Below are 26,129 nucleotides of genomic sequence, written 5' to 3' on the forward strand. Positions count from 1 at the left end.
CAATTTCATATGTGATCGTACGAATTATGCTTAGAGAATAAGGATGAAACATAAACGAAGAACAGAAGTCACCAAGAAAACAAATTGTACAGATCAAATAGCTGAATAGAGGAGTAGACATTGATCTAAACAGATAATAGGCAACATATCTTAGCCTATAGCTTGCTTGTAGAAACGAAGTAAGGCACATTTTTGGAAGCGAAAAGGTCCGTGTGCTCAGCTTTGATTATATCGGCAGCCTAAAATATATGAGTTAGTTCTCGAGCAATGAATACGTGAAAGTATCTCACTAACCTTCTCTCCAATCATGTAGACGGAATTCTGTATACGGCAGTCAGGAATAACAGGGATAATGGATGCATCGGCGATACGGAGGTTCTTGATTCCGTGGACACGTAGCTTGGGATCGACAACACCCTGCTGGATGTTCTTGGAGAGACGCGCAGTACCGCAAGGATCTCAAATAACATTAGTGCATGTGTAAATAAAGATAACAGGCGAGCAGAACTTACGGAAACCAGTCTGGCTGCGATCCAAGACAGCACGCTTCATGTCGTCATCAGAATCAAGTGGCATCCTCCATGGGTATTCAGAGACGACAATATCCTTGAAGCCAGCACCCTGTGTCAAGACGTCGTAGGTCCATCTGACACCTTCACGCATGGCCAAGATATCCAGATCGTTACCAAAAAAGTTGAGGTTGACGTTGGGCTGGCTAAGAGCATTGGTGCTATTAAGCGTAACTTGACCTTCTGACAGAGGACGAAGCAAATCCACAATGACGGTCATGTAACTTCCCTTTTCAGGCATAGGGAAGTGCCATTGGAAGGCGCTGCTCCAGAGACCGACAAAGTCAATCTCAAAATGAGGCTGACCAGCAGGTCCAAAGGGGTCTAGCCCACCATTGGCCACTTTGGCCTCACGGTACTCGGCGTACTTGTTCAGGCGTTCATCAATACGGGGGAAACCGACAAGTTCCAAGAACCCAGAGCTAGCAGGTCCAGTCTTGTCCCTTTTATAAGTCGATACGGCAGCATCGTTGAGAGGACCTGGGCGGAGGATGTGGTCATCGAGACCATATCCATCCTTGAGCTGAAGGACAAAAGGGACAATGGGGTGATCCAACAAGTGTTGTCCAACATGTGGAGAAACAATAACGGGTTCAATACCATGCTTGGAAAGTTCAGATGCGGGCCCAATACCACTAAGCAATAGCAGCTTGGGGGTTTCAAAGACACCTTGAGAGACAATGACTTCGCGGCTTGCATAGACGCTGATTTCGGTACCGTGGGCTTCGCTGATGACGGTAACACCAGAGCAGACTTTGGTTACGGGGTCAATGATCAACTTCTTGGAGTTGACACCATATAAGATGGTGACATTGGGTTTATCCTTGAGGTATAGAAAGCTACCTTGGCGCTCGCCCTTGTAGATAGTGTCGACACAGTGTGTTAGACCCCGCATCTCACCAGAGTAGATGTCTTCAGTCAACACACCACCTTTATCAAGCCAAGCCTGGGTGAGAGCATCACGGAAGCGCTTCATCTCAGGGACCAGGTCCGCATGGGAGATATTGACGGGGCCGCCCGTCCCGATCTTCTTGAGGTCGGAAGAGTAAAGCTTCTCGTCGTCATGGTAGGTGGCACACTTGCGAAGATATTCAACGCAATTGTCCCAGGTCCAGTCAGATCCACCGAACTGCTCCCAGTCATCAAAGGTAGGCTTTGAACCAGGGATCCATGTGAAGTAATTAGCACATGAACTTCCACCAAGTGTCTTGCCACGGGTGTTAGGCTTCTCAATTCGTTCGTAGTCGTCGCGCTTGATCATGGTCGTCTTGTAAGCCCAGTCATATTTGCTGCCCCTTAGAGTAAAGGCTTTTGATGGCGTGGTAATTTCCTCAATTTGATCGGGGTTGGGGATACCGGCCTCAACAACGAGGACGCGGACATGTGGGTTCTCGGCTAGACGACCAGCAACAGCATTGCCGGCTGTACCACCGCCGACGACGATGAAGTCGAATGTGTTTCCATCAGCAACAAAAGCCATATCTGTTTATAAAATCTGTATTATCGAAAAAACTGCGTTTTCGTATGAAAGTCGATGTCGTAGAAAGGGATTCGGATTATTGATTCCAAGGTGTTCGATGAGCTTAAGATATTTAACTCTGGTGATAGCACAAAAACCACAGACAACAGATGACCAACAGTCTGTTTATATATGTTATTCTCCTCTCATAATCGAAGCCATTTCGTCATACATTTCATATCGCCAATTGATGCGCCGTGCAGCATCGTGGCCGTTCGAGCCGTTTGAAACGTTCGACCAAACAATTGAACTTTTTACTGTTTCCGAAAAAGGCATATGTAATAAGGGAATATACGAAGGAAGAATCATAGTGGAAATTTTGGTTATAGGCGGTTATCCTACTTCCAAATTAGTCATTAGTCAAGATTTATCCTTGGTCTTTTACTCATCTTACAAAATTCGCTGAAGATACCAACTAAAATCCTGAGCTAATTAGTAAAGTTATTATGCTGTCAAGGACCTAGCGGAAGTTACGGAAGCCCTAAAACGTTTACGGAATTGCTTCGGAGAAAGCACGGCAGAATAGTATTTCCTCTTTGGGAAGCGCTTTGCCCTAAGAGGATTTACTACGGTTATCGTCGCTGATGGGTATGGACTTCGCAATGAGAGGTTTGCATTTAAAATATACAAGGCTGAGTAGTTTTTAGGATAATAAAATCCTTCTCATTCCCAGCCCATCCTGCTCACTCGGAACTTCACTGTTATTATCGCCACGACGATACGAAAAGGAGGCGCTTTAAAAATAATATCATCTTTATAATGTCCGAACCTAGCTTTACCACGGCTGAAGGTGCGATAATTGATACAATCTTGAACATTCCTCTCTAAGACTCTTCCAGGCCATCCAATTTCAGACCCCTCTGTCAGTGTCACACTGCCTACATTTGGCGGGGGTAGCATCACAACACTTGGTGATACGGTGCTTCTTGAAACTTTGGCACACTTTAATCGTGAACGTATTCCCGAACGGCGAGTCTGAAATCTCTTAACATGTCCAGATGGTATTGAGCTAATATGGCGTAGTGTCGTTCATGCGAAGGCCTCCGGTGCGTGGGGAGAATTCGAAGTCACCAATGACATCTCCAAATACACATGTGCAAAATTCCTGAATACCGTCGGAAAAAAGACTCCGGTCCTCTGGCGGTTGAGTACAACTGCCGGCGAGCGTGGCGCTGCAGACACCGTTCGTGATGTGCGAGGCTTTGCTGTCAAGTTCTTTACAGAGGAGGGAAACCACGACATCGTTGGAAATCATATTKTACAGTGGGCCTGAATTTCAGAAGCTGCTTGTACTAATACGCTCTGTTACAGCCTGTTTTCTTCGTTCGAGACCCAATTAGATTCCCATCCCTCAACCGAAGCCACAAGCGTGATCCTGCAACTAACCGTCCAAATTGGACTATGGTAAGTATCACACCAATATTCCTACCGTTAATGGTTTTAACTGATCTAAACTTTTTAGTTTTGGGACTTTCATGTCAACCAACCCGAAAGTGTCCACGCTTTGATGCACGTCTTCGGCTCCCGTACCGTGCCAGACTCTATCCGCCGCGTTACAGGTTTTGGCGTACATACCTTCAAGCTCGTTGCAGCTGATGGTAAAATTCGCTACTGCAAATTCCACTTCAAGCCTACCGCTGGAGTCACTTCTTGGTCGGCACAAGATGCCGCTCGAATGGCCGGTGTCAACCCTGACTTCCACGGTCAGGACCTCTGGGACGCCATTGTTCGAGGAGAGTACCCTTGCTGGAAGCTCTACTTGCAGGTGATGGAGCCTGAACAAGCCGAAAACTACGGCCGAGCTCTTTTTGACATCACCAAAGTCTGGCCTCACAAGGACTTTCCGTTGATTGAAGTCGGCAAAATGACTTTGAATAAAAATGTAGGTTGTGTTGTCCAGATGTAAATGTATAGCGAATCTTGGACACTGACCTTGAAACCCAGCCTGAAAACTACTTTGCCGAGATTGAACAAGCCGCCTTTACTCCCGCTAACATGGTCCCGGGCGTTGCCATGACACCGGATCCCAGTAAGTATTATAAGTAGTTCTTGATCTACATGTTTCTAACAGGCTATGTAGTGTTGCAAGCGCGTATGTTTGCCTATGCCGATGCCGCACGATATCGCCTCGGTGTAAACTACACTCAACTCCCACCCAACCGTGCTATCTGTCCTGTGTTTGCCCCCTTTGAGCGTGATGGCTATGGAACCATTACCCGTAATTACGGTGGCGAGCCCAACTACGTACGCAGCACACTGGGCACCGGCCGGGTCAGTCAGAAGGCTGTTTACAATTCGGCCGTCACCGAGCGTATCGAGAGTCACGCTATCTTGGCCCAGAATGAGATTCATCTCGATGACGAGGATTACATCCAGCCACGCGAGTTGTGGACTAGAGTCTTTGACGATAAGGAGAGACGATTGTGGATTTCCAACGTTGCAGAGACGCTTGAGACTGTCCCTCCTCAGTTACGGGCTGCTGTCGCTGCAATGTTCAGCAATGTGGACGCTCGTATTGGTCAAGCTTTATCTGCGGAGGTCAAAAGTAGAGCTCATATTTGACATTCATGATATGTTTTTGTGTATCTACTCTTTCGAATACAAGACCATTCAATCTAATGAAATCAATATGTTCTAAGATCAAAAATTAGTCACTATTCGCTTGTGGATTGTACAGCCAATCTTAGACTGCCTGAAAAAATCGAAAATCTCAAGTAGAGAAGAAGATTTCATGAACGTACCGCAAAGTCAGAGAAAGCCACTAAATGTTATCTATAACAGAAATCAAAAATGAACTCCTGCATCAAGCCCCACCGGAAATACAGGAAGCTCGTCGAGTTCCCAAAAATAAATGTTATGTACGGTTACCAGTCACTATGTAATAGTCCGACGGGTTTGCAAGCTTACTAGAGAGACTTCTACTAGAGAGACTTCTACTAGAGAGACTTCTACTAGAGAGACTTCTACTAGAGAGACTTCTACTAGAGAGACTTCTAGCCCCTTTTTGTTGACGACGTCTTTGTAATATTAGCCCTCCAGTCAACATCTACACAACAGCCGCCGAGAATAAATCTTAACAACAATTACCTCTAGGCGCAATTACCTGAAAAGTATCCCACGAAGAAACCTCTGCCTTTTCCATCTCCTGTTGCGAACAGAATTCGAAAAATATAACACAATCTTCCTGAGAGAAGACCCATCTACACGCGCTATACGAAAAGCGCGATGAGATGCCGTCAAAGGCAAATTTACGCATAATGGCTAACGAAATTATGCATGAATGAGTGATGAAGTTGCGCCCAAATCTGGTCAGGCGCATGACCCATTTGAAAAATGGGCTGGACGCTTGTGGATATAGTAGGTTTGTGATCTTGCCCAATTCTTCATGAAAGTATTCAGCTAATGCATAGTGTATGACAGACACTTTATAGAATATGGGCTTGAAGGATGAATTAGAAGAAGCTGTTCTCGCCGTCGCAAAGTTGGACTTTACGACATGCTCACTTAAAGAAAGCAAAGTTTTCGAAACAATAACCAGATACCTAAGGGGTCCTAGGTGCCTACGACATCAGCAATGGGCGATGCCCCATCCCTCTCCAAAATGCAACTGAACTCGGTCAAATGCTCCACGACGCCCCGAACACAATGCCCATTACACGATGGGAATTCAAGGATGCGAAAAATTATATCCGCAAGCAGCTGACGAGAATGTGCTTGTTGTTGAGATCGGATCTCTCACGTTGGAGTTTACGAGGCCTAGTCAATTAGCTAAGGATGCTCGATGGTTTGATGCAGTTCCGCGGATAATGGAAATGTTTGAAGAGTAGTAGGAACATACTAAAGTTCCCGGTCTGTGGCTTGTTGTGATCAGTGTAAAGGTGTCAAACTCTCATGAATTTTCGGGGTCTACAATGGGGGGAATGGTGGACTCGCTTTATGAGTATTTCGCGGAGGTTAGTTGATTTCCTCGCCATGTTGTTGTTGTGTGTCTCACTCGTTGATGATGGATAGCAATAGATCCTCCTAGGTGGAGCCTTGCATCAATATCAAACTTTATATCTGAGTGCTTTGGCATCTATGAAACACAATATTTTCTTTCGACCCATAACTAAAGACGGACGAGACGCACTCCTACCCGGTGACGTGTCATGGTACGACCAGGATGGCATGGCACATCCCAAAATCGAGCCAAAGCCTCAAAACCTTAGCTGTTTTGCGGGTGGGATGGTCGCTTCAGGAGCAAGAGTGTTAGGATATCGGGAAAATATGTCTGTGGCTCGCAAATTGGTGGATGGTTGCTTCTGGGGGTAAGAGAGTGCACCGTTGGAAAATATGCCGGATATTATACATACGGTTGCTTGTGAAGATCGCACCAATTGTCCCTGGGATAAATCAAAATGGCATCACGAGCTTGCCAGTGCTTTTCCTGAAAAAACTGCTTGAGAAACTATTGCATCTCGATGCCTGGCACCCGGTGTATCGAAAATCGGCGATGCACGATACACATTACAATACCACATCCTTCTCCTGATCTAGACATGAACACGCACTAAAAAGAGACAACGCCAAAGACCCGAATAAATCAACCCAATCTATATTCTCTACCGCATAATCGGCGACCTAAACTACCCCAAAATAGCATGGACCATGTTCAACAATATCATCCAACACAGCATCACAGACGTTGCGCATACCGGTCTGAATGATGACTGCACAGTCCCCAACGCGCCCAAGCAGGATCGAATGGAGTCCTCCTGGCTTGCAGAGACGCTAATGTATGTTTTCTTGATGTTCTCGGAGCCGGGTGTGGTGAGTTTGAATGAGTGTGTGTTCAAAACGGAGGCGTATCTGTTACGGGCGGTCTTGACTCTATGAAGTGAAAGCTCCACGAAGTGAATACGGCTGGACCGTATGTACAAGTACGATAATCACAGTATATGTGGTGGTGTACATGCAGCTAACTGATCAATTATGTTGTATGGGAATGACCAACTCGACCAAAAAGCTGCGCGCCCACTAGAAGATCTAGTATGGCATGAAGCTGCAAGCGAGAATGATCGTGATGTACACTGTGAGCTTGTTTCGACATGTTATATGCTTGTATGTCGTTGGGAGGGCGAGACCCCCGAGATCGACGATGACAGAAAACGACTCAAACTCAGCACAAATCCAAAATACCTATGACAGCACCAAAAACTCAATCTCAGTCCAATGGCATTTGATCTCGTAGCTTGATCGGTGTGGCATACCTGCCAAGAAGCATAATTAGGGCTAGGTATGCATGGAAATAAGGTTCCACATAACGTTCCGCGAGGTCCACCGGAGACATTTGAGGAGTCATTTGAACCGCTCTATCAGAATCCGTAGCACTACGTTACTTGGTCTCTTGAATATCTCACAGAATGTACCTCAAGACTTAGTGCATAGTTGTATGGAGACGGATACGTACTACCATGACTTCAATGTAGATCCGTCGAAAAGCGTGGGGAAATGAGGTGGGTCAGGTATTCAACAGGTTTCTCATGCATCATCAACATTTGATATATACTGTAGTTACAGAGAGAGTGCTTACTAACATCTGGCATAAAATACGTAGTGATCAATCAACACTCCGTCCCGACAAACCAAAAACAGGGCAATAGTTGAAAATCCATGCCCTTTGATACCCGCCGAATGCCAAGGTGCGTGCGACAGCAAACCTGTCCATCGATATTAAAGAGTTGCGTGCGCTTTGACAATGTTCCAGGGATGTCTCGGAGATGGTAACCCCGGCAGTGAAGCTCACTTCATTTCCTCAAGTTAGTCGTAAACGAAAATAGATTCGTGCGTTGTACAATCGTCTATCCTATGTATGTATCTGCCAATGTGCGTAGGTCCAGTAATCCTCCGATGGTCACAATTTACAACTGTCAAATCAAACGCTGTGCGTTATAGGGTAGTGGCCTGAGGCTGTGGCTGCCTTGTGCGTTAGGCATTCAACTTCCTGGGAAGGTTATGGGCGCACGATGCAATTAAAGTTCAAGCCTCAGAATGCGTTACCGAGTCCAGAATGATGATAGGAGGCACACTCTACGGAGGACGTATTCAATCATTACTCTGCACTCTGTACTCCGTAAGAATCAAAGGAATCAATTGGTACTCCCGCGGTGGATCTGTGGCTGGGCGAGACTCTGCTCATCTCCACACGAGCTTAGCATGAACCTTGTGCGTGCTCCGTAATATGGAGTACAGTGGGACACTGAGGCTGATTCTTCGGCTTCCCAGATTATGGCACAATATGACTACTCAGCACTTTTTGATGAATGGCCTCAATAGTTACATACTATATTTCATTCCAGCAGTCAACCATTCAGAAAAAGTTCAGGGAGAGTTGTACTCCTACGTAGCACATACGGTGAGTAAAACAGTAAGAGAATGTCCTGGGGCCGAGGACCCGCTCGAGCGTCCAATGGTGGGGAGCCAAGCGTCCACTGTGACCGGATCGGCTGCCGCCCACCTCCACAAGGGCTGACGCCACACGTATTCACTTCTTGTTTCTCTCGCTTACTACGTAAGTGAGGACATGGTGTTCTCTCTGACTCCGTCTTAGTCATGCTGCAGTCAGCCTTTGGACTTATCTGTCGCGGTGTGTCTGTGGGTAGACCTGTAATACGACATACATACTATGTACAATGGGGGGAGAAGGACGATGTCAGGAAGATCAACGTTGTGATGGACCAACAACGAAATCATGGACGGTGGAGTGGGGCGGTGGGGATGGCGGGTCCACCGACAAAAAAGAAAAACGAGCAGAGAGAAAGAGGAGCTATGGACAGACAGACAGACACAGAGAGAGAGTAAGAAGGAAGGCAGAGATCAAGGCACAGCACGAACAACATAGGAGATTTTGCATACTAAGTTATGAATCCCATACTATGTATATCGAGATGCAAACATCCCAGAGTATAAATCTGTAGTATCAAGAATAAGTGCGTTTCACTAAGCTCCCAATCTAGGCGGGCGCATGCGATCGAGGGGGAGCGATCGCCGCCCATTTGATGACGCGGGAATAGCCTGCATTAGCCTTGTGGGGGGTATTACTTAGTATCTCCTAGTATTTCTTGTATGAGTGAGCGTGTATTGTCCTCGATAGAGGATAGTGTACGTACTCTGTATATTATTTTGGACATGATGAACAATTGCCAGTAATTAATAGTAATGACAGTGAATAAGAAGTGGCTGCGTCTGTTGATTGCATAGACAAAGCGTACTATTAGTATGTACCACTACGTATGTAGGGAAACGCTAGCTGTTGGATGGATCGACCTGTCAGTCCAGTGGCCTACGTATGCCTGGCACACTAGCGACTAGCCGCCCCTCCAGCCTGCATCAACTCCATCACACCGGTCCCTCCAGGCAGCCCTGTATTTATTTACTAGCCTACGTGCTAGATATCCTCTGCCAAGGCTGATCCGGATCAGTGATCACGGTTGGGTCTTCAGTGGATCTCTGGCCGTTGTTGTTTCTCTTTCCCCATCCTCGTCTCCATGTACATCGGACTAACGAGTAACGACCAACACCATCATGACTTTGTGATTGTGTTCTTTTCTGTTCGATTCTTTTCTTGCTCGCCTGTTTGCTCCATGCTGTTTGCTCGATTGCCGCCTGTCTCTCGCCGTTTGTTGTGTGAGCTGACTATTGGGGAACTGCAATAACGACACTCTATTCTGGACGATACAAACCACGATACAAACCATCAACTCCGTCTATTTTTCCTGCTTTCGACCCTTTATCTCATTCTCGGTGTGCAACGCCTCCTGCATCGCCTTCCCTGCAACCGAGTGAGTGGCTCATCTTCCCCGGATACCTGCATCGCGCCCTCTGACTGGTCCACTGCGATGCCTTAGCCGCTGACCCTCCTTGCGTTGTTGTCTGCCAGGAATTTACCCTCGCTTGATCTCTCCTTCATACCTACTTTCTTCATACCTTCTGGAACATCTCGCTTTTTGACAGACCGACCTGCCAAACTAAACGACTGTAACCAGACCAGCTACGGATTCATCAGACATGTGCCCGAAGCCGACTGTTTCCCACGAACCGACCACTTCATGATGCGGTGTCGAAAACGACTCAAAGATCACGCCTGTGGATGAATGATTGAGGAGTGTTACCTCGGAAAATTCCTACCAGTACACTTCCGATTATCGCTCAAACGAATCTTCTTATCACCCGAAGACTCCCTGTGTTACGATAACAATTCTCGACTGCGAAAACATATTGACGTCGACGATCCACATTGACATTAGTCGCCGCAGAACCAGCAGGTTCTGTGAGTGCTGACTGCAGACAGTATGCTACCCACCATGGCTCTTCCGTCGCAATTCCATCCACACCATCATATGGACCGCCGCTTTGGCTACGATTCAGGCCGCCCGTACGACCTTCACCATCGTTCCTTCCTACAAGACCTCGACCGAGACTCCGCCGCATCTGTACCGAGGTCCCGAAATGAATATCCTCATCCTATCCAACGACCGGTTTCGCTCAATCCAGACACTCCTGATGCTACCAAAGTGACGAAGACAGCTGAACATACCTTGAGAAGGAAGACGCCGAATGGAACTTTGGCGGCAGGGTATGATGGCACCCCAGGCGATAGAGCAATCCAGCCGCCGGCGGCAAAACATATCATAGTTTCTTCTCTCGATTCACGACAGCAACATCCATCGTCACATCCCACTCCTTCGGTCGACAGCTATACGTGGCAGTCTATGCCTGTTGAACAGGTTTCGTCGCTCAGCTACCAAAACTTTCCCCCGGCTTTCCAACAAGACTTCGGTCAAAATCACAGCAGCGGTAATAACAGCTTGTCCGTCGAGCAATATCAGCCAGGCGCCGCCACAGGACCGAGCTGGGTTCGGTCTCTCAACTTGCAGCCGGGTGTGGACTCTGTCCTTCATCAATCACCACCCATACCTCAGTTGCCAGCTTATTACCTGCATAATGGCCCTTCAGTGCCTACCGTTCTCCCCGCATCCCTTCAATCTTTTCTCGGCCCAACCGCACCAGTGGGTACTGGTCCGTATGGTCCTTACTGGCCTGATGGTGCCTATATACCATATCGTCCCGCTGCTCAGAGAGATTCTCGTTTCGGCGCTGGGTCTGCTTTCTCACCTGACGGGAACTCCGCCCGCTTGTTCGACCTACAGAACCCAATGCTTAATCAGAACTCATACTCCGTGTCAAACTTCCCTGATTCGGGCTTTTCCTGGAATCAATTGCCATCCAACGCGAGTAAAAATGATGTTTTGCTGCAGCAAACCAAATTTCCTCCACGCCATTCCCATCATCCTTCCTTGACTAATATCAAAGACCAGCATCGCAACAACCTTCCATATCATGTCCGTGCTGCTAGCGGGTTGAATAATGCACCTGCTAGACCTCTTTCGCACACTAACTATAGCGCTCCTCCATCTCTGTCGGATCCTCAAGCACGAGTACAAACCGCCGAATTTAAAGAAAAAGTTCTGTCATGGGCCCATGGTGTATATGTCGATCTTCTAGCAAGCCTTCATCATGCAAGGAAGAATAGCCTTTCGAACTCGTCTGCAGATGGCAAATCACAGCGAAATTTGAAGCCCGCCATCTTTCCCAAACCACCGCGGCAACCTGGATTGGATTTCTCTACTCATATCGACATGCCACGTCACAATAGCTATCCTTCGTCCAGATTTGACCTATCCCCCCATGGTTCGAATCGTCAGTCATTCAATCGACAATTGGAGAGGCCCATGTCTGGGCTCATGTTCAATCAACGCTCTCATACGACTCCGCAGTTCAATGATGGCTTCCACACTATCCGCAAATCTTCTGGTGCCTCATTAGCTCAATTGACGGGCTCTGTTCCATCGGAGAGCACGACCATGGCAAGCGCAGCATCTGCTTTGGAATTGCTGTCTCATTTGTGCAGTGAAAGTAATTGGGAATGGATTGATGGCATGCTGCTTGGTGGCTGCTTGGCATATGGCCTTGGGGACTATCAAAAGGCGACACGTTGGTATTCTAGAATCATCGCTCGAGATGCCAGGTTCGTCATTATGCTTATTATTTCTTCTGCACGTGCTAACTAGACACCAGGCATGTTGAAGCTATCAGTAATCTCGCTGCAACGTTTCTCGCATTGGATCAAAAAGAAGAGGCACTTCAGCATTGGCTGCGTGCAGTCAAATTACGCCCTAGCCACTTTGAAGCGGTTGAACACCTAATTAATCTGTTATGCACTAGTCATCGTGGAAGAGAAGCTGTCAACATTATCAAATTCGTCGAGAACAGTCTGCGTGTACCACAAAATGGCGAGTATTTCCGTTCTGACGAACACGCAAGTGAAACTGAAAGCGATGCCGAAAGTACAAATTCATATGATCGCGTGGCTTTCGATTATGACAATGATTTAGACCGAGTACTATCCATGAAGATCAACCTCAACGACTCTATTTCCACTGGCTTCGCTTCTAGTGGATTTGCGATCCCCGGTTCGGACAATGGGAGAATTCTCGCACTCGTACATGCCAAAGGCAATATGCTTTATGCTCTAGGAGACAATGCAGGTGCCGCTGCCGCATTTGAAGAGTCTATCTTGATTGCCTCAGGCCGCAGGTGTCGTGGAATCAAAGGCTTGATCAAGCAGATTGTGGACGCTTTCTCCCGAAATGGATATGGCCGGATCGGTGAAGACGACATGGCCAGGAACCCGCTCCTACTTCCACCAGACCGAGCAACTCAGACAGCAACTCTCGTTTTCCCCCCGTATGGATACCCTCCTGGTCTTGAGTATGTTGCCGAGGGACTATCGAGGAAAGCTGCCATTTCAACTACCAGCAATTCTCTGCTTTCCCTGGCTAAGATATACCAAGATGGTATGTCGAATATATCTGCCAGTGGTATTTCGAAGGCGGCCACAAATGGTGTGAGAGATATTCTGGCTCTGTACTATCTCTCTTTGTCGCTTCAACCAAGTCCGTCCACCGCGAACAATGTCGGCATTCTCCTCGCAAGTATTCAGCACAATGGTCCCGGAAAGGTACGACCTCGCAGCATTTCTAGCAAGAATTCCATACCACAGATACCCGGTGTCGCCCCTGACAGCGGTATCGCGCTTGCTTTGTCATATTATTCGTATGGCTTGACTCTCGACCCGAAACATGCACACCTATACACGAATCTGGGTAGCCTATGGAAGGATATTGGCCAACTTCATGCCGCCATTCGCATGTACGAGTTGGCTGTTCAGTACGACGGAAACTTTGACATCGCCCTTGCCAACCTTGCCAACGCTGTCAAAGATGCCGGTCGCATCAACGATGCCATTGTCTACTACAAAAGAGCCGTCAAAGTCAACCCGGATTTTGCTGAAGCTGTCTGTGGTCTGGCAAATGCGCTTAATTCCGTCTGTAATTGGACCGGTCGTGGTGGTATCCTTAATGGATTCGGGTTCACCGATCAGGTGCATGTTGACGAGAAGGGATTACCTCGGGATGTCGACAGCATACAAGTTGGCTTTGGATGGATGAAGCGAGTGGTTGACATTGTCGATAAGCAACTGAGGGATGGAGAGACATGGGGTCGAGGTATACTTACGTCGGCCGCTGTCGAACAGTTGTGTGCGCAAGTGTCGTCCATGTCACAGTATAACAGCAACGCACGGAATTTGGTGTCGCTGCTAAAATCTTGGGCCGGTCAGAAATGGGAAGGGTCAAGGATCGTCAGACTCGTAGAACGCATTGTACGATCTATCACTTGGCAGTGGTATCAGGATCTTCATGTCAATGGCAAAGAGTATCCACTATCTCGATACAGGCGGCCCCAATTACCACCCGGTCTCTCGGCACCAAACGCTCCAACAGTGCTTCCTTTCCACACTTTCACATGTCCTCTTTCCGCCAAGCAGATTCGGCATATTTCACAGCGTAACGGCCTTCGAATCTCTAGTGCTACACTCCGCTCAGCTTGGCTTCCACAAACGGTGTACCCACCTCCAAAGCCGCCACAGCCATATCTCAAGGTTGGATATGTCTCGTCGGACTTTAACAACCATCCTCTAGCTCATCTTATGCAATCTGTCTTTGGATTTCACAATCCGAATCGAGTCAAAGCCTACTGTTACGCAACAACCGCTAGTGACAACTCTACTCATCGTCAGCAGATCGAACGCGAATCGCCGCAATTTCATGATGCCAGTGGATGGCCAGTTGACCGATTAGTAGAGCAGATTGTTCGTGATGGAATCCATATATTGGTCAATCTTAATGGATATACCCGAGGTGCACGGAACGAGGTCTTTGCAGCCCGTCCCGCCCCGATACAGATGTCATTTATGGGATTCGCTGGAACATTGGGAGCCGAATGGTGCGATTACATTCTAGCAGATGAGCTATCCATTCCACGCGACACATTGAGTCCTGGAAGACGAGATTATCGTATTGAAGATCGCATATTTGAAGATGATCATGGGGAAGAATTGGAGAATTGGATGTACGGAGAAAGAATCGTTTATACTCGAGCCACATTTTTCTGCTGTGACCATCGACAGAGCGCGCCAGACAGTGACGCCCCACATATTGGTTGGGACAGTGAGCAAGAAAGACGTTGGAAGATGAGAAAGGAGCTCTTCCCGGCTCTTCCAGACGATGCCATCATTCTTGGAAACTTCAATCAGCTTTACAAGGTATTACCTAACTACATCTGACAGTCAATGGACTTGGACTAATATGTTTTAGATTGAACCGACAACATTCCGTACATGGCTTCGCATCCTCTCAGACATTCCAAAAGCTGTTCTGTGGCTTTTGCGATTTCCCGAACTTGGTGAGCAGAATCTCAAAGATTGTGCCGTCAAGTGGGCCAACGAAGAGATCGCGTCGCGAATCATCTTCACGGATGTTGCTCCCAAACAAGCGCATATTGCACGGGCACAGGTGGTTGATTTGTTTTTGGACACGCCCGAATGCAATGCACATACGACAGCAGCTGACATACTCTGGAGCGGCACACCGATGCTCACATTTCCGCGCTATAAATACAAAATGTGTTCGCGCATGGCATCAAGTATCTTGAGTAGCGCTTTGCCCGACACGGAAGCCGGTCTTCAAGCTCGTAAAGAACTGGTGGCCATCTCCGACGAAGACTACCGCGCAAAGGCAAGCCGTCTTTGCCGCGACTTGCGATATCATCCTTCTCAATCCGATCAAAGAGATGGCAACTGCACAGGCCGTCTGGTCGAATTGCGTCGCATGCTATTTACGCACCGGTGGCAAAGCAGATTATTTGACACGAGGCGTTGGGTTAATGATTTGGAAAATGCATATGAAAAGGTTTGGGATGCTTGGGTCAAGGGCGAAGAGGGTGATATTTGGCTATAAAGTTTTTTTTTTCCTCTTTCTGCTTGTTTCAATTTTGCGTGTCTTGTCATATACCCATTGGTTATGTTGCCTTTGTCATGACTACCTATTTGTTTTTTCATTTTCCCTATTCCCCCTTTGCCTATTCTTGTATTTATTGGTGGCGTGTATTGGATATGTATGGGTAAGGCAATCTTGTATAGTCATATTATATCATACGATTTTCTTGCACACATAAACGAAAGTGCAGAGGGATTTTCATTTCAAGCTCACATATATTTTCTAGAAAAGCGTAGACACCAGCCCTTGATCTGGAGGCTTGAATGTGAAACAAATGGGTATCATTGTTCATGCTATCAACAAAGTTATCAACGCGTGGATCGGCCGGGAGTATCATGACATTAACTATAATTCAACAACGATTCCTGCGCCCAATCAAAACCGTCGAGCCACGACATGAATTCTATGGGGAGGAAGTTGTCGTCTGTATTATAAGAACCAACTGCTCCAGCTCCAGGCGCGAGTCCATCGGGCGTGATAGATGGCGCTGGGGCGAAGGATGGTGTGATTGATGTATCTTGCATCATAATGGAAGGGTGTTGTTGTTGGCTAGCTGGAATCTCTTGTTGCAGCTGTTGAGTAGACTGCATAGCATCAAATTGACCCTGAGAGGCCGCGGGCGAACCGAAACCAGCCATAGCTGGATCCGGGATGATTTTATACGGTTTTTGTTCTTGCTGCTGCTGCTGCTGCTGCTGCTGCTGCTTCTCGGGCTGGCCATGACGACGAGATTCGTGCTGGGCGCCGTCATCATCATCGCATGACAAGACACGATCTAATATGTTTCGAATTGCGTCCAATCCTCTTCTCCCGATTTCGTAGTTCCCGTCTCGGATGTTTAGTGCTGTTTCTAGCAGTGACGCAAATACGCTTAGATTTTGGATGATTTCGGAGCGCGGGAATGGTGTTGTTGGTGTATTACCGGCGGCAGATGGTACGGGTTGACGATGTTTTCGTTGCGAGCGTTGGAGGAGTTCTTGAGCGAGGACGCCTGCACATGGGAGGCCGATGTAGCAGAGCTAATCTCACGTTAGTTATAGCCCTTCAAATAACATGATGATGCCGAAATAAAACTGGGGAGAAGACATTACATACATCCCAAGAAGACCGGAAAGTACTCGACATGGATGGCGATCGAGATGAAACCAGCGACACCAATGTACTTAACATTTTCCGTGCGGCCCGTATCAATCTATCTTTATGCTCCCCAGTCCTTCTGATCAAGACAGAATAGAGTATGAAATCATTGTGCAAGAACTCGAGATTGAGAATCTCCAGCAGACAGGCCTGAGCTTCGTCGAAGTTCTGGATGTTTGGCCGCCATTCCAGTTTTGAGGGGAGTGATAGTCGCATTTGGTCGTGTTCGGCGCAGGTGGCTCTGTTTCATACCATGGTCAGATATCTGGGATGAGCTATGCATGATTATTGGAAAGACTCACGAGACTCTCTGCTCTAAATCATCATTGTGCGGAGACAGTGATAAAGCAAGAACCTTTTCTCGTATCACGGCAAGCATAACATTGACCCTTGCTCGAGTTCCGGAATTGACGGTTTCTTCTACATTCCAGCCGTCAGGCCCGATATATCGAGCAAGATCGTCCTTCCCCTCAGAGATCATGCAAATTGTCTCGTATGAAAGGTCTAGTGGGTACTGGATATCGCAGTACTGATAGGCGATTCGAGGAGGTCGTCCGAGAAGAGTAGCCAATTGCTTATCTATAGCAAATCCGGCTGCCATTGCACGTTTGCGAATTTCAACCAGAAACAAGGGGACAGATGGGTCAGATTTTGGCCGATGTAAGCCTAGAGCAAAGACTATAGTTGACAGATCTCCTAGTTTGCGCCAGGGTCTATAATCTAGATTATTTCATCAGCCAACAGATCTTGGAGCCCAAGGTCGCATAACTCACCACTGTCGCCGTGTACTTCACCAAGTAAAATAGTCTGCTGCAAAAGAAGCCAGACTAAAGGGTCACTCAACGTGCCCACACTATCACAAAACCCCAGACAAATCTCAGTGACCTCAACGGTAAGTTTCCTCAACTTCTGCATATCTATTTTCGATCCATCATCCGACCGAAGCGATTCATGATCATCCGGAATCAAGAGCGCCGCAACACCAACCCACGAAAACACCACTCCAATCATCTCCCACCTCGCAGCTACCGACGAGAAATATTCTGTGATTGTCATGTTTGCATGTGTCACGATGGGCTTGGAGCTGTTCTCAAACAATCTCTCAGACCAGGTTAGTAACTTGGCTTGAGATAGTTTGCTGCCTTGTCGCCACTGTTGACGTAGCAAATACACCCCGGCGAGGGCTTCATTCACTAATTTCTTACCAAAGACCCAAGGGTCCATGATTGTGAATCGGTGCTGGATGAGGTTCTCATATAGCGACAAATCTTCTAAAAGCACGAGGATTCTTGCTCCGCACTCGATTTGATCTGCGTCTGCGATTGTGGAATCAGACTCTACGGCCATGATGGTTTCGGTTGGTGGTGACTCCGTGTATGGCGAGGACTGCGAGGGAGTTGGGTATGTAGATACTGTAGTAATTGGCGCTGGACTGCGACTGTTACTTTCATTGGGCTCGTCAAATGCTGCCCAGAAGCTGGAAGGACCTAGAAACCCAGTTGAGAATGCTGATTTTCTGAATCGCGCTGTCTCAGTAGTGTTACTACCATCAGGTACAGCGTCGCTTTGATCAGTGTCGTCCGAAGCCTGGCGTTTATTTGGAGGTGAATGCTGGCGATCTACGGCAGGCACACGATATCGTTGCAAGAAATTGGTCGACGTTATACCCCTCTCTGTCAACAGGGTTGGTTCCCGTTTCCTTTTCTTTTTGAGATCCGACTTTTTGACTGCTGGTCGAGCCTGTGTCATGGGAGCTGGATGATAAACGCATGTATTTCCTTGGCCTCTCTGGGTGCATCGACCGCAGATGGGTGTTGCATGGTCACAGCGGAGTTTGGCCTAGCCCTAAATCAATATATACTTTGTCTTTTCGCGTGCGGAGTTCGAAAATTACCTTACGACAAGGTTCGCAGGACGAAAGCTGGCCATTACGCCGTTTTGTCGTCGACATGTTGGTTTATTCTCATAAAAATTTTAAAATTCGATTTGAATCTTTATTTTTGATATTTTTTTACCCCGAGACTGTCGAAAGTTGAGATGATGGGTGAAATGCTTAGCTGGGAAGACGTGATAAGGCGCTCGGAGTTGGAAATTGCGTTGTTGAACTCCGAAGTCGCGATTAAATGCGGAGCTCGAAATTAAATTAGAGACGATAGACCGCGAAGTACTCCGACCCCTCCGTTCGCTATGAATTCTGATCTACAATTCGATACATATGAAGGCAATGTTCGACTTTGCTCTGCTTTTAAATTTGACCATTCTATGAGATGGTTTGAATATTCATCTCTTACAATTCTACACTTAAGGAAGTCCTCAAGGCCAGACCGATAAGCTGTCTTCTCAAGTCCGAAGTTTACTTACGGAACAAAAGACCTAAGATGCGATCAATGCAATAGATCCCTTCTAACAAACACCGAACATGATTATGCTTTCATGCAATGGCTGGGTATTGGACCAACTGCACATAATACTTCACTCACCGACTCACTTATACCACGAATCCAGACTGTACCGCATCTCGATCATGGGCCAAGATCCAATGTCTTAGAGTTACCCGACTAGCTCCATGCCAACAAGACATGTCTCAAGCAAATGCAAAGTGCAACCCTATTTCTTCCAAGTTTCCATTAGGATCCTAGCCGCATTACCTGCACAATCAAGCCATTGTCTTATCTCCCGGCGGAGTTAGTGGTCGGTCCCGCTACTTTGCGATGGAATAGCGTCCAACTATTGATGCGCCGCATGATAAAAATAAGCCATGTTTCGGTCCTTTCGGACAAACTGATTCCAAGCTAGTCATCTGCTATCTTTCGACTGGGATAAATGATCACTCCCCATAGGAGCCAAGCAAATAAACAATTCACTAGTGTACGTACGAACGTGCTAACTAGGCTATTGTGGTATCACGTCAACGTCCGTAACGGGCAAAGGCCGAGTTTATCACGTTGCTACAGTGTCACTGCCGAAATGATATACGAAAATATTTATTATTCCCAGTCCACCCGCATGCGAGAATCCTAGTAAACTTCGTTTTTATTTCTCCGATTAGATTATGGTCTTAGTCTGTTCCAGTATGAGTATACTGGTCTGCATGTCTCCGTCATGAAGACAATTGAGATTAATACTCATTATTTTAAGCTCAAGGTAACACTGAAGTCTGACAGACGGCGTTAGCAATGTTGGCATCACGGCTGCAGACAAAACCGACCATTCTGCGGAGGTGGACTGTAAGAGCATGTGCACTGTTGACGATTATTGGGACATTATTCGTACTGTTGAACGAGAAGCCACATCCTTCAACCCGAGATTTACTGCAATATCGCTTGCCATCAATTTTCGGATCGTACGATTTTGATCTGATAAGGCCACATGTCTCATCAATTAGCACAGAACTGTTATCCGATAAGCCTTGCAACCCTGGATATATTTTCACTATTCCAGACGGTCGCTCACCCACAATCTACGATCAAAACGGGGACTTGATCTGGCAAGAACAGCGCAATGCATTAACTCAAAACCTCCGCGTGCAGACCTTTCGCGGTCAGGAGTACCTCACATATTGGACAAAAGAGCTATTTGGCCCTGGTCGCTATTATATGGTAAGTCCACCATCAGCATAAACTCTAAGAGACGGTGCTAACTTCGTTGTCAGCTTGATTCTACCTATACTGAAAGGTATATCGTTGCTCCCGTCGGCACGATAATTGACTCGCTGCACGATTTTACAGTAACAGGCCACGATACTGCCCTGATAGCAGCACACTACAAACGCCGAGCTGATCTCTCCGCTCTCGGTGGGCCTGAGGAAGGATGGATTCTGGATGGAATATTTCAAGAAATCGACATCGTGACCGGAAATTTGCTGTATGAGTGGCGTGCTGCGGAACACGTCGCCATTACAGACACATTCAAATTACTCGATGATGGTGAAGGAACGGAGGATCACCCGTTTGATTATTTCCATATCAGCGGTGTCGATCAAGCCCCTTCAGGCGACTACCTCGTTTCATCGGGGCAGATGCGCTCTGTGATGTCGATTGATGCCAGTACTGGCCAAGTTCAATGGAACCTGGGCGGGCACGCAAATAAATTTAGGGATTTTGGTGACCGTCCGGTTGTTGATTTCACATGGCCGCATAATGCGCGATGGGCCGAAAATGAAACTCTGACGGTGATGGACAAAGGAGGACCAGTCACGAGGAGTCGTGGCATGACCATTGAGATCAMCCCGCATACGTCGSGAGCCGTTCTGCAAGAAACTTATAATGGCCCGACAGAGGTACAGAAGCTCTCTGGAGACATGCAAATTTCTCAGAAAACAGGGAATGTACTCATTAGCTGGGAGGGAGGTCGTGCGCTCAGTGAGTTTACCTCTGGCGGTAAACTACTATGCGACCATCGTCTCCTCGACCCGCTGTCTATTTTTGACTTCTTGATGACTACGCCATCCCGTGCTTCCAAACACACATGGACCGGCAAGCCACTGACGAAGCCGGTGATTAAGATTTCAGGACACAAATTGCAAGTTCACTGGAATGGAGCCACTGAAGTCGCTGGATGGCAGCTTGATCTTAAGGAAAAGTTTTCCTTATCCGAAGCTGATGCTTCCCCTTATCTTGAGATTGGCTGCTACAGAAAGACCGGGTTCGAGACTTTGCTTATTGTCCCACCACTCAAGGGCAAAAGTCGCTATTTTCTCCGCGTTGCGGCTCTGGACCAGCAGGGACAGATTCTAGGCTATACGGATGATGTTGAATGGCAACAGGCGTGGACCGGGAGCGAACTGTCCCAGTCGCAGTTCCGAGTTCTAGCTGGTGTGTGTGTATTTGGCGGGCTGTTGACTTTGTTGAGCACGCTGCATATTCAATACAAAAGTCGGGAGAGAACTGTCTTGCTACTGCCTTTGCACAAGTCTTGATGATAACGAATATGGAATGAATGTGGATATGATTTATGGAACAGACGCTTTGAAGTCAACAAGATTCACGCATTGCCTCAGGCACCAGCGATCTTTATCCGACTAATCAAAGCCCGCGTATGACGTAGAGACTCCAGTAGCGTCTTTGATTGGGCAATCGCGGAACTGAAACTTAAAATGATCATCTAACCCTGAATAGGAAAGACGACAGAAAGAAAGACCGAGGTCCCAACAAAAGCATAGCATGAGCATGTATGGGCCGAATCCTTTTATAAATTGGCCCCTTGAGAATTATTTTTCTATTTTATCCTTTCATTCTCTCAACTCTTATTTACTCATTGACATCCAAGACAAAAGTGTGACGTGAAAATGTAAGTCCCACTAAATTTCCAGCTCCATACTGGGAACTCTAACTAAGCATCCTGAAGGAGCTCCATAATCGCAAACCTCGGCCTCACGGCCACAAACTATACATCCGCGTTTCTCCTCTGGAACTATGTCTACGCTTACATGCTTACATCCACTCGCGCCCTTAAATTTCGCGCTGGGATCGACCACAACGTAAGTCCGCGCTATGACCTGGCCAAGTATGGCGAACGCGCCGTCGCAGAGGGCAAAATGACCCGCAAGCGGCTTGGGCAACTCCAGCGAGCGGCATCGGCGCATGCCAACTCTATCGAGACCTATACTTTGTTTGCTAGTACCAGTTAGTATTCCCCTTCTTTGGCCTGACGTAAAATACTAACAACATGGCAGTCGTTCTGATGAACGTGGCCAAACTCGATGCTGAGACGATCAATCTTGTTGGCTTGACCTACTCCATTCTCCGTATAGGTTATGTGCAGGCGTACTTCTACATTGAGGACCACAGGTTGAGCTTTTTACGGTCTATCCTGTGGCACTTGAACAACTTTAGCTGCTTTTATGGGATCTGGTTTGCTGGAAAGGCTCTACAGGCATAGATGGCCATATCAGACATGTACAAAGTACTCGAGAGTACCAAATGTGATGCAAACAACCGTTATGTTGCTATGCTCTAAGCCGCGCATTTATAAGGTAGTCACCTATGCAATAGACATTTTCATACCACCATTCGCACAGACCACACTACCAGTAGTCCACCCACTCTCCTCCGTGCACAACATAACAATCGTTCCCGCAATCTCACTCGTAAATCCAGGCCTTCTACCACCCATCCCTTCTCTAACTGTCTTATCAAACCTCTCCGCATCATCACCGGCGGCCTTCAACATATCCTCTTCCCCATCATATGCAGCCAAAGGCGCAGCATCGACATAAGGCTGATTAATTTTCCAAAATTTCTCGCCTGCCTGTGCATACATATCACCCCAGGCGGGGCCAGGGTTGACCGCATTGACTGTAGCCTTGCCGTACAATTCGCGACTCCAGCAACGCGTCATTGCCTCCAGGGCTGCTTTTGTGCCGGCGTAGACGGATTGACCTTCGTATCCGATTGAGGATGAGACACTGGATACATTCACAATTCTGCCTGAGCGATCCGTCGGCAAGAACGGGGCAAGAGCCTGCGTTAGTAGCAGCGGTGCGAGTACGTTGACATTGTACACGCGATTGTACTCCGCGGCATCAATCGGCCCTTTTGTCGCATCGTTCAGGAACTGGTTGGATCCAACACCAGCATTGTTGATCAGGATATCGACTTGCAATTCTTTGTCGCTACCAGAAGTGTATGATTTGTATAATTCTTTTGCGGCATCAACAATTTTGGGGGTTGCGCCGGCAGGATCAGTAAGATCTGCTTGTACGCTGGAAATGTGGACCTTGTGTGTTGTTGAGAGTTCGGATGAGATTTTGTTTGTGAGGTCTTTGGATGAGTTCGATGTGTAGACGATCAGGATATTGCAGCCTTTGGCTGCTAGCCGTCTAACGACTGCCTCGCCGATTCCTTTGTAGAATTGTCAATTGTGATGTTTACAAAGAGGTATGGATTTGTTTACGTACCTCGCGAGCCGCCGGTGACGATACCGAGTTTTCCTTCGTGAGGTCTGTAGGATGCCATTTCCAATTTCTTTTAGGGACTTTGAAAAGAAATTACGTTCCTTGTTGCATGATATGATGTTAGAAATCTAGCGAGATAGATGACGATGTAATAAGGCTTTCAAGATTAAGTTTTCGGGGGATCCCCGCACGGCGTTCTCCCCGCGTTAAGCCCCGCCGATACGTACTACTACGTAGTATAAAGAGGAGCTATTCATGTATCATATCCTCTTATTCATGATCTAACGGGGAGATATGGCCCGCTGAGTGTATCTTTTTTAACCATCTGAATTTTTGGTGGTTGGGGAAGTGTACAGCTGACTTGAGGATACACCTACACTAGGACTACTGAATCGGACATCACATCGGAAAAAGTCCGATCAACATCCCCCGGTAGCACTTGACCCAGAACAAGCACTTCCCGTACAATTCCAACCGATCGGATTCACCACATTCCCACACAGATACGCACTCGTCACATCGCCAGTCGAAACCGTAGTCAAACTCACATCCTCAATCGTCAGATTGGTGCATGGCTTGACAGCACTGCACTGGAAACTGGCCACATCGACGGAGCTAGTTGTTCCTGTCGTTGACGCCCATACTATGTCTTTGATTTGAAACTCGGATGATGAGCAGTTTCCGGCTGTGCCGCTGAAGGTGGTGCATTGCGAGATTGTGAAGGGTGTGTTGGAGAGGGAATTGAGGGTCATGTTTTCGAAGACGAGGTCGGAGGCGACTTGACCGTGAACATCGTTAGCATATTCCATCCTCTTTTAGGGTTTAGCGGAGAAGAAGAAGCTTACAGCCCAGACCACCGCCGCCACCGTTAGGCGGATATCCAACCTGCTCGCCAGTCCAGGTCTTAAAGTACGCCGCATGCGTAGTCTTGTAGAAATAATTGTTCTTTGCATGGGCGCGTTGAATCGTCTCAAAGGCACCTTTGTATTGTCCAATACTCCCGATTGCGATGCCCAGGCCATGGTAGAAATTACTGTTTGTGATGGAGATATCCGTTGAGTTTGCTTTTAGGCTTATGCTGTCGTCGCCGTTGTCGACCGTCCAGTTGTTGAAGGTTATGTGGGAGCTGTAGATGGTGTTTGCTCCGTCGCTATTGCCTATTGAACAATATTAGATAGCTCTTTAGGTAAGAAATCTAGACATACCGTATCGTTTCCCAGCAGTGGAAGTATTATTGACATAGATCGAATCAAACACAGCATTGTGTGTGCGTATAATCGCCATGCTCCTACATCCGGACAGATCAACGAATTAGACTCTATTCAGAAGCTCACAAATACGAGCATACGAACCACATCTGACTACGAATAAACTGTACCCCTCTGAAGTCGAGGTTTGTCGTGTTCGCAATCGTCAATGCAAGCGGACGACCAGCTTTGTTGGATACACCCCCATATGCAGCATACCAAGAATCACCATTACCGTTCAAAGTTCCATATCCATGACCGTCAACTTTGATATCGGTCCCGCCTAGAACCCATGCCGTTGATTGATTCTGATATCCGACTGGGAGAGAATTGTTTAACCAGTAGGTTAGATTCGTTCCCCACTGAAGGTCGCAGTTAGCTTCTTTTCCTATACAAGACTATAACTGGCTGAGTCTTACCAACAAAGTACCGTAGATATCAATCTCACAGTTGTGTAAATGACTCGTGTTCATCACACTGTTAATGTAGTACGTAGTATTGGAGAATACAACACGACCGTTTTGTCCACATTCATGAAAAGCGTCGTATATAGCTGGCGCATCATCGACTGCCGCATTTCCTCCGGTTTTGACAATACATGTCTTGGTCTTGTCTTCTGGTTTGTTTGCGGTCACCAGACTAGATAGCCCCAAGGCCAGGAATAGAATGGAGGTAACAGAACGGGAAATAAGCATCTTGCCGTCCAAATCTGGATAGATGGTTGTGTTTGACTCGCGTTCAGATGAGATATCAAACCTGGGTGAAGCGCGTCCGGTACTTTATATAGACAACTAGACAATATCTCAATTAGAACCATGAACCTGAGCAGGTGCAATATCTGGGGAACCTTCCAGCTGCCGATCCCCCAGTCTCTCCGGATGGGGTAACAAAAGGAAATTTACATTCCATCAATCAAATCCATAGGCCAAGCTTATATGAAGTTGAGTTAAGCCCTCGAATAACAAAAACCAGGAAGTAACGGAACCCCTCGTAGTCAAGTCGAAATTTTGAAGGATATTTTACATCTGTCCAAATATCCGGGGTATCTAAGCCCTAAGATTGCCCGCTGGTCGGGTTAGAAAGGCCCGAGCGAGTCTATTTATCAACATCTGAAGTACTTGGTAGGGAACTCAATGTACAGACATTAGAAATATGTAATATTGTCTAAACTATATGCAGGCAAGATTTGAAATTTTGGTCTTTAACAAGTCGATAACTGAATGTGGTGAAAGATAAGGTATTTTTGTGATTTGTAATAGCTCATGACTTACCTAGAGACCATATGGAACACTTGAAAATAAAGCTTACTTCCAGGCCCTATTCCTA

At 47.1% G+C, this 26,129-nt stretch overlaps 6 protein-coding genes across 6 annotated transcripts; 3 read left to right on the forward strand and 3 right to left on the reverse strand.

The window, feature by feature from the left end:
- Positions 1–155: 155 nt before the first annotated feature.
- On the reverse strand, positions 156–2,049 carry BHQ10_005209 (uncharacterized protein; the record flags this gene model as incomplete). Its single annotated transcript, XM_040877660.1, has 3 exons — positions 156–239; positions 295–458; positions 513–2,049. The coding sequence occupies 3 exons, from the start codon at positions 2,047–2,049 to the stop codon at positions 156–158; spliced, it is 1,785 nt and encodes a 594-aa protein (XP_040733713.1).
- Positions 2,050–2,847: 798 nt separating this feature from the next.
- BHQ10_005210 (uncharacterized protein) lies at positions 2,848–4,650 on the forward strand (the record flags this gene model as incomplete). The annotated part of the gene is made up of 6 exons (XM_040877662.1): positions 2,848–2,878; positions 3,087–3,351; positions 3,429–3,492; positions 3,551–3,970; positions 4,033–4,117; positions 4,169–4,650. 6 exons carry the CDS (start codon positions 2,848–2,850, stop codon positions 4,648–4,650), a joined length of 1,347 nt encoding a protein of 448 aa, XP_040733714.1.
- Positions 4,651–10,418: 5,768 nt separating this feature from the next.
- On the forward strand, positions 10,419–15,485 carry BHQ10_005211 (uncharacterized protein; the record flags this gene model as incomplete). The annotated part of the gene is made up of 3 exons (XM_040877663.1): positions 10,419–12,154; positions 12,205–14,791; positions 14,844–15,485. 3 exons carry the CDS (start codon positions 10,419–10,421, stop codon positions 15,483–15,485), a joined length of 4,965 nt encoding a protein of 1,654 aa, XP_040733715.1.
- A 380-nt stretch (positions 15,486–15,865) lies between these two features.
- Positions 15,866–18,410, reverse strand: BHQ10_005212 (uncharacterized protein; the record flags this gene model as incomplete). Its single annotated transcript, XM_040877664.1, has 4 exons — positions 15,866–16,543; positions 16,620–16,902; positions 16,964–17,381; positions 17,435–18,410. The coding sequence occupies 4 exons, from the start codon at positions 18,408–18,410 to the stop codon at positions 15,866–15,868; spliced, it is 2,355 nt and encodes a 784-aa protein (XP_040733716.1).
- Positions 18,411–19,896: 1,486 nt separating this feature from the next.
- BHQ10_005213 (uncharacterized protein) lies at positions 19,897–22,541 on the forward strand (the record flags this gene model as incomplete). The annotated part of the gene is made up of 6 exons (XM_040877665.1): positions 19,897–20,004; positions 20,069–20,260; positions 20,314–21,477; positions 21,937–21,950; positions 22,008–22,285; positions 22,336–22,541. The coding sequence occupies 6 exons, from the start codon at positions 19,897–19,899 to the stop codon at positions 22,539–22,541; spliced, it is 1,962 nt and encodes a 653-aa protein (XP_040733717.1).
- A 102-nt stretch (positions 22,542–22,643) lies between these two features.
- Positions 22,644–25,498, reverse strand: BHQ10_005214 (uncharacterized protein; the record flags this gene model as incomplete). Its single annotated transcript, XM_040877666.1, has 7 exons — positions 22,644–23,503; positions 23,560–23,592; positions 24,068–24,334; positions 24,402–24,713; positions 24,762–24,844; positions 24,909–25,165; positions 25,223–25,498. The coding sequence occupies 7 exons, from the start codon at positions 25,496–25,498 to the stop codon at positions 22,644–22,646; spliced, it is 2,088 nt and encodes a 695-aa protein (XP_040733718.1).
- Positions 25,499–26,129: the final 631 nt, after the last annotated feature.

The sequence above is a fragment of the Talaromyces amestolkiae genome (assembly GCF_001896365.1).
Source record: "Talaromyces amestolkiae strain CIB chromosome Unknown scaffold9.1, whole genome shotgun sequence".
Classification (NCBI taxonomy): domain Eukaryota; kingdom Fungi; phylum Ascomycota; class Eurotiomycetes; order Eurotiales; family Trichocomaceae; genus Talaromyces; species Talaromyces amestolkiae.